This window comes from Saccopteryx leptura, chromosome 12, assembly GCF_036850995.1.
Source record: "Saccopteryx leptura isolate mSacLep1 chromosome 12, mSacLep1_pri_phased_curated, whole genome shotgun sequence".
NCBI lineage: Eukaryota > Metazoa > Chordata > Mammalia > Chiroptera > Emballonuridae > Saccopteryx > Saccopteryx leptura.
This window is the reverse complement of record NC_089514.1, coordinates 50,706,288-50,718,702: the sequence shown is the minus strand read 5'-3', so window position 1 is coordinate 50,718,702 and position 12,415 is coordinate 50,706,288. Positions and strand designations below refer to the sequence as shown.

The following is a 12,415-nucleotide window of genomic DNA, read 5'->3' as shown; positions in this document are numbered from 1 at the left end:
TGATTAATTGAAATGTTTTGGGGATGATATTAAGCTATGAATGAAAAATTTAAAATTCATAACTTATTAGAATAGAAAAAGAATTATTTCTGTACTAAGGTATTTGCTGAAGAATGCAGTATTTAGGACTGATAAATATAAATTTAATGTCAGTAACTACTACAAGTACATTAAAATCTGAAGAAATGCTCACTATGTTGTAAGCATCCTGAAAACTAGCCAAGTTGATGTATTTGTTTTGTTTTTGTATATAGATGTCTTTCGGTATAAATAGCATAATAATTAATGAGGGCTCTGTATGTATGTATGTATGTGTATATGCATTTGGGAAAGTATTTGTGAGCAACTAGAGATATTAAGGATCTTAATCTCATGTTGTCTTAGAAATGGTATTCAATTTTATTCACACCTTTAGGTCACATGACTCTGGAAGCAACAATCTGGAATTCACTATTTTTGATTTAGTTTGTTTTGTTTTGTTTCACTCTGAAGCAGCGAATGGTGTTTAAACCGAGTGATTGCTCTTCTTGATTACAGCCCACTGCTGTGTACCGTGTTCAGTGCATCTGATCTTTGCATCTTTAAGTCACCAGGCTACTTTTCTTTCTAAAACCGGCTGTCACAAACCCATTAGTAGCAAGCAGTGTGTACCCTATTGACAGTATCACCCCAGTCCCCAGGAGCCTTGTTATCCTTCTTCTTCAACCGTATCTCGTTAGTCAGCTCCAATACTTTCTGATCCTTCTTTTTGAATTCAGCAACCCAGCTTTCGAGGGAGGCACTAAATTCCCTGTGCAGTTAGTTAGGGAGTCCCAGAGCAAAGGCGAGAGATTTCCCTTATCTTATTTGGTCTAATGTAATTTTCACCCCCAGTTTTCTCTCAGCTTTAACAGAACTGTGTATATAATTCTGTGTGTGTTGTGTCTGCTATGTATATTGGACCTTATTTAATTTCTTCCAGAATTTTAGTGTCTGTGCTATCACCATTGTGGTTTGATATCTGGGAGCATTGGGAATATTCCATTGTAAAAATCATCTCCTCACAAAACTTACACAGTCCATGAAGAGCGTTCAATAGAGATAATAGTTTAGTTTAGTTTAGTTTGTATTCTCTTAAAACAATGTAAATGATCTTGGAAAGGTTTACACTGTTTTCTTCATGAGATTTATAGCAAGGTGATTAAATGTTGTTGGACCCTAATTTAGGACTGAGGGAAAAGCAAGATTCTGTGAAGAGAGAAATGCTTAGGGTTCAATCATTCATCCTAGCCGTTTAGCAGCTCAATCAGAATCCTTCAATCAGGGTATCTTTTTTCTCCCAATCATCAGGATATTTTTTAAAAACCTTTTAAATACTGAGTATTAAAAGGTAAATAAGATAATGATAATAAGAAGGGTAGGCAGTGTTCTAATACATACATGCAATCTAGTCTAATATGTAAAATAGATATTTAAGGATCTTTTTACAATTATAATTTAAAATAATCAAATTTATGATTAACAATGACTTTGTATCAGTGGAATAAATTGTCTTGACCTCTTCACATAATTACTTTAAGTTTCTGGTTTATATTTATAAATTATGCAACATTCCCAAATTTAAAATTATATTTTGTCTATATTGTTTTAATTGAGGAGTATCTCATGATAGGAGAGCTTTTAAATAAATTAGGGGGTGGACAGAAGGAATGTGGCTTTATTTCAAAATAAATGGAGAGATAGCTTAATTGTTCAAGTAAAAGAAAGTAACCAGCAAGACTGAAATAATATGCGGAGATGTAAAAAAAAAAGTTATTTTCTATGGAAAATATTTAAAGGAGATGTCCATGTTTACAGATTTTGAATTGAGCAACGGAAAGAACTATAATAAAATTATGTTCAACAATTCCCTTTTATTCATGAACTTATTTGACATTAATCCTAACCTGAAGGCTATCTAGGATCCTTAGTCCATTTATGTCCACTTTTTTTAGTTGAACAAAAAACAGACAAATGAAAGTTTAAATGATTTATCCTAAGGAGCCTGTTGTGCCAGTGATAGTCTCTTTGCTGCCAGTGCCACTAATTGTGTGTTTTTTTATATATAATGTTAGGAACAAAAGAAACGTAGAATGCTTGTAAGATAAAAACAAAGTTTTAACCTTGCCTTCTATTTTTGTTATTTCTATGCAAAATCCCTGTGTCCCTCCTAGAAAAATCTTACCATTATCATTTTGTTGAAAGTGACATTTAAAATCCTTCAATTACTAAACATGACATTAGATCCTAGGGTCTTCTGTTCCCCTTGGATCATTCTTATTTTCTTTAATAATGAAGTGGATTTTTTCTGAGCTCCTTCTGTGTGCTCCACAATTTGCAGATTTCATTAAAGCAGAACAGCTGTGTTCTGGGTATTCAATCTACGGGAAACGAAAGACATAGGAGCGAGACCAGAAATCCCAATAATGTGGGTCTTAGAGAGTTGACAAGGACAAGGGCCTTTTAATATTTGTACTAAATTAATGTAGAAATAAGGCTTATCTCCTCATCAGGGTCTACATATGCGTTGGAGCTTTCTGTTCTCCCATTCTCAGTGGGAGGTAAAGTCTGCTGCCTGAGAAGTGATTAGAGAGATTAGATTTGGTCTTCCTATCTCCCTGTATTTTAGTAATCTTTCCTTTACCCTGGGATTATTTGAGATTTCCTTAACCAAATCCAATGAAAGGATTCATTCATTTTAATATTTATGCACACTGTCTAGTCCTTAAAGTGAATTCTTTTTGTCCTTGCACTTAATTGGATCAGTGGGTTTCTTCTTATTAACATTTTTCTTTTTAGATATTAGAGTTGATGAATAAAATTAGTGACATCAGGTTTGGCTCATCTGTTAAATGCAATTCTGTTAATGACCACTGTATATACTCCGGGATAAAATATGTACATTTGCTATAGAGATAAAATAAGTTTTGTATAGAATCAGTAAGTGTTAAATCATTAAAAATAACAATACCAGCCAAGCAAAACTCTTCATATTGTGTGAAGGTCCAAAAGCAGAAGGGAGGGAGGAAGAACACTTAATGGCCCTAAAATGTAGCCTTGAATCCTTAGTTTTTTAGGTAGGAGGACAGTGTGTTAGAGTTTCTGGGACTAAAATGAAAATTTTCTCAACTCAAAAAATATCAAAATGTAGGCTGAAATACTGAGATAATTTAATATCATGAAATAATATTTAAAATTATATCAACTTTCCATTTGAAGGAGTTTTGTTGCGGCTTTTTTGGACAATATTTATTGGGAATATTGCTTTTTACAATGTGGAGTCATTGTCTTGTGTTTATAGGTGTACTTCAGCCAGGTTCCCAAACTCAGGCACATTTTGGTAATTCCTTCCTGTGGGGCATATTTTGTGCACTGTGTGATGGGTAGGGCATCCCCGGCCTCTACCCACCATGTGTCAGTCATGATATCAAAAATATTTCAAGACATTGCTGAATGTTTGCTGGGGAGCAGTATTCCTCTCAGCTGAGAAACACTGTGCTACAAAGACATTGGCATATTTTTTTAGATTTGAAACTTTAAATAATTAGAGGTAAACATATAATGAAAGCTTAGAAATAAATAGCTCATATGCAGTAAGAATTTTGGAATCTGACACATACTTGAGTGCTGTCTCTATACCTGTAACTGTGATTTTTGGCAAATTGTATGCTCTTTTGAAGATAATATTAGTATCTCAAAGAATCATTCTAATTGTTAAATGAGATAATGCATAAGAAGTGGTTAACATACCTGCAGCATATAAGTTCTTAATAAATATTATTGACTCTTGTTATTACCAGTGGCAGTATCTTAAATAATATATACTATATCACAATGCAAGGCTTTGATAAGAGAATGGTATTATTAGTTAAATAGAAAAAGTATAGGCAGCATTTTGCTAGTTCTCTTTTTAAAATTTTTAATTGTATCATATTTACCATTTTTTGAAAAAAGCAGTTTTTAGCATCTGGTCCTTTATGTAGCTTCAATATCTACAGATTTTATCAGAGATTTACAAATGCTGTTTTATGTTTTATAAAATATATTTTTGATACAGACTCACCAAAGTTTTTATTTTTTAAGAAATTTATAAAAAGTGGTTCTTTTTTCTACACATATTTGTTTCATTTGAAAGCTGTAGTTGCCATTTTAACCTCAAGGCTTTTGAAGTAGTAGTATTGTGCCTTCAATGCACAGTGAGTCCCTGAACCCTGAATAAGACAACAAAATGGAGTCAAACTTAAAAGATATCAACAGTGCTACACTTTATGTGTTAAAGTTCACAGAAGAAAATTGCATTCAGAACTTATCAACAATTCTGTATTCCATGTCATAAAGAAGATATAGATGTATCATGTATTATAAAAGAATTAGCAGCAGATGTAAGGTGCTTCTTTTATGATCTTACAAATTAGATTTTCCTTTCTTCCCTTGAGAAGCCAGACTGAACAATAGAATACTTTAAAAGAGAGGATAGTTGAACACCAAGGCCATGCTTTTGAAAACCAACCATACGAAGAATACAGATGTATGCTTGGCGTTCTGAGTCAATTATCTGTGAAATTCTATTATACCATTCAGAACAGAGGCCCCAGAGTCAAGGTTTGCTTTCCCAGCATTCATTTGCTTTTAATAGGCTTGGACTTGGACATCAATAAAAGACTTATTTTTGCAAAATCTAATTTTCTAACAAAAATAAAGATCTTCACTTTTTTAAAGTTTGGCAGAATCTGAGGACTAATTTTGCTCTTAAATAGCCATAAAACATGCCAGCTGAAGTTTACTAGTTACTAGCAGTTGACAAGGACAAATCAGCATTGACTTGTTACTGTTCTGCAGTGAAAAAAAATATGTCACTAATGTAATTCTAATATTCATTCAAACAAGAAATTAGAAACTTGTGTGAATGTATAACATTACTATATATTTGGGGACATGAGGGAATACAGTACTAACAACTGTAAACTTACTTTTGCTCCCCGCATATAGTACACGGTATATTAAAAATGCAATACATATGCAATATATAATTGATAAGCTACATAAAATAAAATCATTTTAAAGACTGATAAATGACTTAGAGAAAACCAGACAGAACTATCACCCAATAAGTACATCTGTACAAATAAAGGTAATGTTTTGTGTCCAAGAAATATTTCAAGTTCTTTTAAAAAGATTTGATTCTGGCCCTGGCCGGTTGGCTCAGTGGTAGAGCGTCGGCCTGGCGTGTAGAGGGTCCCGGGTTCGATTCCCAGTCAGGGCACACAGGAGAAGCGCTCATCTGCTTCTCCACCCCTCCCCCTCTCCTTCCTCTCTGTCTCTCTCTTCCCCTCCCGCAGCCGAGGCTCCACTGGAGCAAAGATGGCCCGGGCACTGGGGATGGCTCCTTGGCCTCTGCCCCAGGCGCTAGAGTGGCTCTGGTCGCAGCAGAGCGACGCCCCAGAGGGGCAGAGCATCGCCCCCTGGTGGGCAGAGCTTCGCCCCTGGTGGGCGTGCCAGGTGGATCCCGGTCAGGCGCATGCGGGAGTCTGTCTGACTGTCTCTCCCTGTTTCCAGCTTCAGAAAAATACAAAAAAAAAAAAAAAAGATTTGATTCTTGAGTTCTTATATGAAGCATTATTTGACTAATTTATATCAGTGTTTTGGTGATTAAATAAAAGCTTTTGAATTTTGATTTCTTGCTCTGGACTTCAAATAAAGATTGTGACTTATAAAAACTAATTTTATTTTTAAAGTGTTTATAATATACATTGACAAATGGAAACAAATTACATCTGTTGAGCTTTATTGAGTCAGAGTGCCACATTTTTTCTTGAGTTTCAAGTCTTTCTATGAATGAACAGTACAGTTTCATAATTCAGAGTAATATTGGTTGAGAATAATTTTCCAAGAAATTTGGTCTTGTTTTATTGTTGTTTTCATCATGAAGGATCATGTTTTATACCTTCAGTTTTAAGTACTATCATGTAAGAAAAATAGGAGACTCTACTGAGGCCAGAGAGGCAACAACAGCATAAGCGTGTAAACTTTTTGTAATATAAAACAAAAGATCTAATGATAACTTTTTGAATGCATCTGAATTTTTAGCCAGATTGTAGCCAAAATAGTTTATTAAAAGTATCTCCCTAAATAAACACTGGAGAGAGAGAGAACTTGTGTGTATAAATACAATGAAAGTAGCAAGGGAAGAAAGTAGATTCAGGAACTGACAAATTTGTTTTAGCATGGCCAATGTTCTGCATGAGTTTTACTATTCCAACATCTACAGGTTACCTAGTTATTTAAGTATTGCTTATCCTGAGTTATGCTAATAGCATAGACATGGAGAATGGTCAGGCCCCCTTGTAATTCTAAATAAAGCTAGAATTAAATTTTGCAAGGTTAAGACAAAAATCTGCTCATTTCAAGGTACTAAAATAATGTTTATTAGTTAAGTGAATTCATAATGTGGTTCAGAAAAATATAGCCAAATAATTAAGAAGAATCTCAAATATATTCAAAGTAAACTTGTTTGTTTACTTTGATGCTTTACTTATTTTCTTTTTTATTTATAGTTGCTTTCAGTATAGTGAGAAAAAATTTCCTAGTGCAACAATATATTTTACATTGTAGTGTTGATGTTTTAAGAAATTTAAACACCATGATTGAATAAATGACTCTTGCTCTAAAATTCCCTGGTTCAGGGCTGGAGATCTACACTCTCTTCATAGGATAAATGCCCTGAAATTGTTACAGACTTTAATTTTGAAAGAGCTACAACCCCACTCTTCTTTAAAGAGGTTGCACTCGTTATGCTCTAGCATGGCCAACTTTGAATTCTGATTTCTTGCTTGGGACACTCAAATAAAGATTTTAACTAACAGAATAAAGATCACACTCAAAGCCTTTATAAATATCCAGGGACAAATAGAAGTATCTGTATCCTCACTCACTGCTACGTGCTGTCATCACGTTGCTAAACCTTGTGATGTGTATACAACATCATTTCTTTCATTTTGAGCATATTTAAAACCGATTCAAGGGCCTATTCTGCAAATGTTGTAGATACCTTGCCATTTGCAGATGATCCAATTTTGAGGGAAACATTTTGTAATCTACTTCAATAATGTCTTATATGAAAAAAATAATTTTCACATGTATAAACTACAAATATTAAAACATATCACCAATATAGTAAGAATATTTCAGAGCTTGACTTTTTCCCCAAATACATAAAAGTGTAATAAACAATCAGTGTATCAGAGCCTAATCTTTAGCAGTTGTTAAGTTATCAAATAAAATTAAGAAAAAGATAGTAGCCTTGAAAACAAATAAAACTTTATTAAAAACAATTAGATATCAGTTGTTGCTTAATGTGAATTAAATAGTCAAGGAAATTGAAGAGATAGAACAGATTGGAGTTTAATGAAGTCTATTTGGATCATAAATAAACATGATTATTTGTTCACAGGAATATTACTGTTAAATTTATGAATGTTTAAAGAAAAGTACAGTGTTTCTCTTTTCTGTGATTCTTTAGCATATGAATTCACTGGTATCTCAGATGCACTATGAATCTGACCCAGCTCATGAATATTCACACACACACTGATCTTTCTGGACTTAATCACATCTATAAAGATGGAAATTTTGTTAGTTTTCAATAATAAGAAGTGCATTAGGATGCTGGTCCTGGAACAATTTTACAATACCCTGTTTTCATTTTTTTGTAAATGATGAACTTTAATATAGAAGCACGTATGCTATTTATCCTCCTTGATAGAAGCTCTTTTTTCCTTTACCCTTAAAAATCCTTCTGCATGGCTTAACCATGATTGCATTTGCTTCTTTTATCTGCTTTGCTCACCAAAAAGAATAGAAATTAAAACAGTATCTCCAGCCCTTATCCCAAGTTAACTTCCACTGTTCAGGCTTAGTCATAGATTTTCAAGCACAGAGAAGTCCAATGTACTAATCAGCAGGGGGCATGGTACATATTTCACAAAAATAAAAAACAAAAAAACCCTGAGATTATTTATTATCTTTTTGTTTAAAGGGAAAATAATATTCTAAGCTAGTTAAATATTTAGTATGTTAGACATAGGATGCTATGATTACAGAGATCCATAATTATAAATTATATATAATTTAACCTTTTTTTTTTATCCCATCCTATAATGCTTCCTTTTATTGTCCAAGATAAATCAGCAGGTATAAGTAGGCATCAAAATCAATGATCTGATCCTTATTAACAACATATTCTAATTATTAATTGAGCTAACTAGAAAAAAAGAAAAACACTATTCATAAATGTAGTAATAAAGTATGAGCTGCTTCATATTTCTAACACTGATATTTGAAGCCTCTGAATGAATTCTTTTGTCTGTGATCAATGACAAACATGTAATTGTTTTTAATCAAGTAACAGACCAGATTATGTTAGTATATCACAGAGAATCATCAAGAGTTGAGGGAGGTGGTAATCAGACTGTGCCCTGATGTGTCTTGTAGGTTTCTTCAGAACTGCCTAAAGGGGTGGAATGTCTCCCACCCCTTTTCAATCAGGAGAGCTTGCTGTTGTGTTTTGTGCATTACAGCCATTCTCAGCAGGGAGCAGTTTTGCCCTCCAGGGGTTATTTGAAGCTGTCTGGAGTTTTGCCTGTTACATCTAGGGGGATGGTACTGGCATCTAGTGGACAGAGGCCAGAGACACTGCCCAGCATTATACAAAGCACAGGAAACTCCCACAACAAAGAATTAACAGCCCAAAGTGTCAAAAAGGCTACTGTCCTATAAAAATGTGTTTGCGGAAATAATTGCATGTCTGAATATTTTGATAATTACTGTATTAGAGTACTTGTACAGGTAAAGCAATGAAAATGTAAAACATTAATTTTACAAATTAATTATTATAAATTTGCATTTTAATTATGATGAATATATTATAAATTTTTATTAATTTATTTTTTCTTTTTTTAAATCAGCAACAATTGTATTAAATGAACTCAACTGGACAAGTGCCTTAGACGAAGTTTTCAAAAGAAATCGAGATGAAGATCCCACATTATTGTGGCAGGTGTTTGGCAGTGCCACAGGCCTGGCCCGGTATTATCCAGGTAAGTGCCTGGTGAGTCATTAGGTAGGTACCATATAAAACTGTAAGTACCAGACATAATGTTTCTTGAGAACATGCTGTTTCTTTCTTCTAAAGTAAAAGAAAAGGATAGCTTTCCTGTTACCTTTCATAGTTGTCCCAGTAGAGCCCAAGCTCTATGTTGATTAGGCGTCCCTGATTTGACTTCCCTGCACAGTGGGACACTCCTGCTTATCAGCAGGGCTGGCAGCCTCTTTGAGACTACTCTTGAGGCGGCAATGATGATGCTACTGATCAGTGCCACCAGAGGAAAAACACGACCGACATACAAATTAGTTGCAATAGTCACACAGGCAATTTATTACTCACAAATCCTTTTGGCGTGTCTGGGTACAGTTTAAGGGGGCCCCGTCAGCATGCTCCTCTTGGCTGTCTTTGGTCAGAACTCAGAGTGGTGTGGAGACAGTCCACATCAACGTTGGAGTCTGGGCGACTACTGCAGCAGGGGGCCCCTCAGCTTTAGTACCCTTTCTGGCCAGTGCTTTATACCTGGTGTCAATCTATAGGATTATCACCTCAAACCACCTTTTGGGGAGTTCCTCGCAGGGAATTCCCTCTGACAATCTACTGAAATGTTTACATTAAACCACTTTTTAAGATGTTCTTATTTACATTAATTTAAAAAGTTAATGTAAATAACACCAAACCACTTCTTATCTATGTATAATTTCACACACATACTAACTGGGCTCTGCTTGAAAGTCAGAGTCTGTTTATCACATTAGAGTTATGGCACTAAGCCACTATATTAATTCCTATCCAAATGGCATAACTTTAATTTTAATAATTATTTTAAATATCCTTTTAATTACTTTTATATATCGCCCATATTTTTATATTTCTATATATTTACTATAACCTTATATTACTGCAACAAAAGGAAAGACAGTTTCTCCTTACATGCCTCTGTAGCTATCAAAATCACTTTAAATCAAGACACCTAGAAAGAGCGGGAGTGTTGGCACCTGGAATCAGGGCAGATTTCTGTGAGACCATGAGCAGGGATCTGTGTACCTAGAATGGAGGTTACCCTGAACCCTAAAACAGTTCTGAGATAAAGAGCCAGCTACCAGGATGGACCTAATTGTAAGTCGCATTGAGAACTGAATAGAATTTTTTGAGAATAATTGAAATATTTCTTGCCAGATTTTAAGTTTGTACTTTTGCATAGAAACTGTTCATGCTCCTCTTTAATCAATAAATGTAGATTTGTTATAATGTGTATGACAGGAAACAAAATGAAATGTCAATAAATATAGAGCTTTCTTATGTATCAGGTTGGATTAATTTTGAAGGCATCTCGGCAAACATATATAGTCAGTGAAGATGAATATATTTTGTAAACTAAAATGAATAGGCCCAGGCCAGGTGGCTCAGTTGGTTAGTGTTGTCCCTATATGCCAAGATCATGGGTTCAGTTCCTGGTCAGGGCACATACAAGAATCAACCAATGGATGCATGAATGTGTGAAACAAGGTGATGTTTCTCCCACTTCTTTCTTTTCCTTTCTCTCTAAAATCAATAAATTAAAAATGAAACCTTTTTTATAATTTCCTTTATTTTATTTTATTTTTTGTGTGTGACAGAGACAGAGAGAGACAGAGAGAGGGATAGATAGCGACCGACAGACAGGAAGGGAGAGAGATGAGAAGCATCAATTCTTTGTTGGGGCTACAGCAGACCAAATGACCCCCTGCTCAAGCCAGCAACCTTGGGCTCAAGTTGGTGAACCATGTGTTATTTTACTTAAATGGATTTTCATATTATAAGACTTGGACCTCAGGCTAGAATCTTCCTACTGACTGTAAGAAACAGGATTGGTCTCCTAAATTCTAAGACTTCATCATCAAATCTGAAAATTATGAACCCTAAGTACTCAGTTTATCCTCTTAGGGTTTTTGTGATCAATCAGATAATATAATGAAAAATGTTTTGAAAAAACAGAACAGTAGGCATTATTTTAAATGAGTGAATATCAACTAGAATAATTTTGCCTAACTACATTTTTCTTTTTGTGTGAGAAATTAAAGAAAATAATTGAGGCTCCAATCAGTTGACAAAGGAGATGAAATGGAAATGTGGGAAGAGTTCTGAACAGATGACTAAGCAGTGACAGCTACTAAGCAGATGACTAAGCAATGACACCTACCAGTAACACTAGTGTGGAGTTGGGCACAAGATGCCCTTAGTAAGTCACTTCTCTGCAGGGTTGCCAAATAAAATAAAAGATGCCCAGTTAAATTTGCATTTCAGAGAAAAAATTAAGAAATTTTTAGTATAAGTATGCATTATTTGGGAAATGTTTACACTAAAAAAGTATATTTTTTTATTAAAATTTAAATCGAACCAAGTGTCCTGTATTTCTTTTTGCTGAATCTGTCAAAACCTGTCTCAGGCTCCGACTTTCTATATTTGTTAACATGGGAAAGTCAACCTTCCTAGTACAACATGGAATTGTTTTGACATAATTAATTCTGTAAACCACCTTTTAAAAAATTTGCCAGAATTATTAAAAATAAAGTGTTCTGCAGAAAGTAGAATAATTTCCAGTAGAGTCTAAAAGATATTTTTGTTCAGTGTTAATGTGCTCCTTCAAGCAAGGCTACTTGGTGTTACTGGATTAAGCAAATCTATACCGAGTAGCCAGGGTGTTAATCCTCTTAGTCACTTGATGTGGCGGTCACCTTTGGAAACCAAAGTCCTGCTGAAACAGGACTTCAGCCAGGAAACATGAGGATGCTAATGGTTAACTTGTGGAATAGGTAAGAAATGAATTGAACATGGTTCTTAGCCTAGCATGTAAGGGAAAGTCAGTGATGGTTAGCCACTCTAGATTTACATGTATCAAAATATTTAAACTATTATCCAAGGGAGGGGATCTCAAGAGGAAGTTCTGCAGAGCTGATTCTGAATAGCAGTTTATTTGGCAATAAGTGTGGATTTGAGCTCTAACACCTGTCCTTGAACTGAACATCAGTAAATTGCATTTTTTATTTGGTTGATATGTATAAAAATAAGCTAGAAACATGATTTCTGTATACCTTTTTTTTTTTCACCCCTCTTCTTCTTTCCTTTCTTCCTCTTTTCATCTTTCTCTTGCTCCTCCATCCCCTTGCTTCTTTCTCTGTCTCTTCTCCAGCTGAGAAGGTAGGTAGGCTGTGTGGTATAATAGAGAAGTTGATTCTGGGGAAGACTACTGTGTTCTGTACGATAACCAGAGTGACCCGGCCTGGTCACACAGCTAGTTTCATGGCATAGCTGAAG

The 12,415-nt window shown here is 34.6% G+C and overlaps 1 protein-coding gene across 10 annotated transcripts in view; it reads left to right on the top strand.

The window, feature by feature from the left end:
* The window catches only part of CACNA2D1 (calcium voltage-gated channel auxiliary subunit alpha2delta 1), a 587,655-nt gene that overhangs the window by 414,392 nt on the left and 160,848 nt on the right, over nucleotides 1–12,415 (top strand). For all 10 annotated transcript variants that reach the window (XM_066354417.1, XM_066354423.1, XM_066354420.1 and 7 more), the window contains exon 7: nucleotides 8,982–9,113. In XM_066354417.1, coding sequence (XP_066210514.1) covers nucleotides 8,982–9,113 — 132 coding nt within the window. The remainder of the gene's footprint in view (nucleotides 1–8,981; nucleotides 9,114–12,415) is intronic.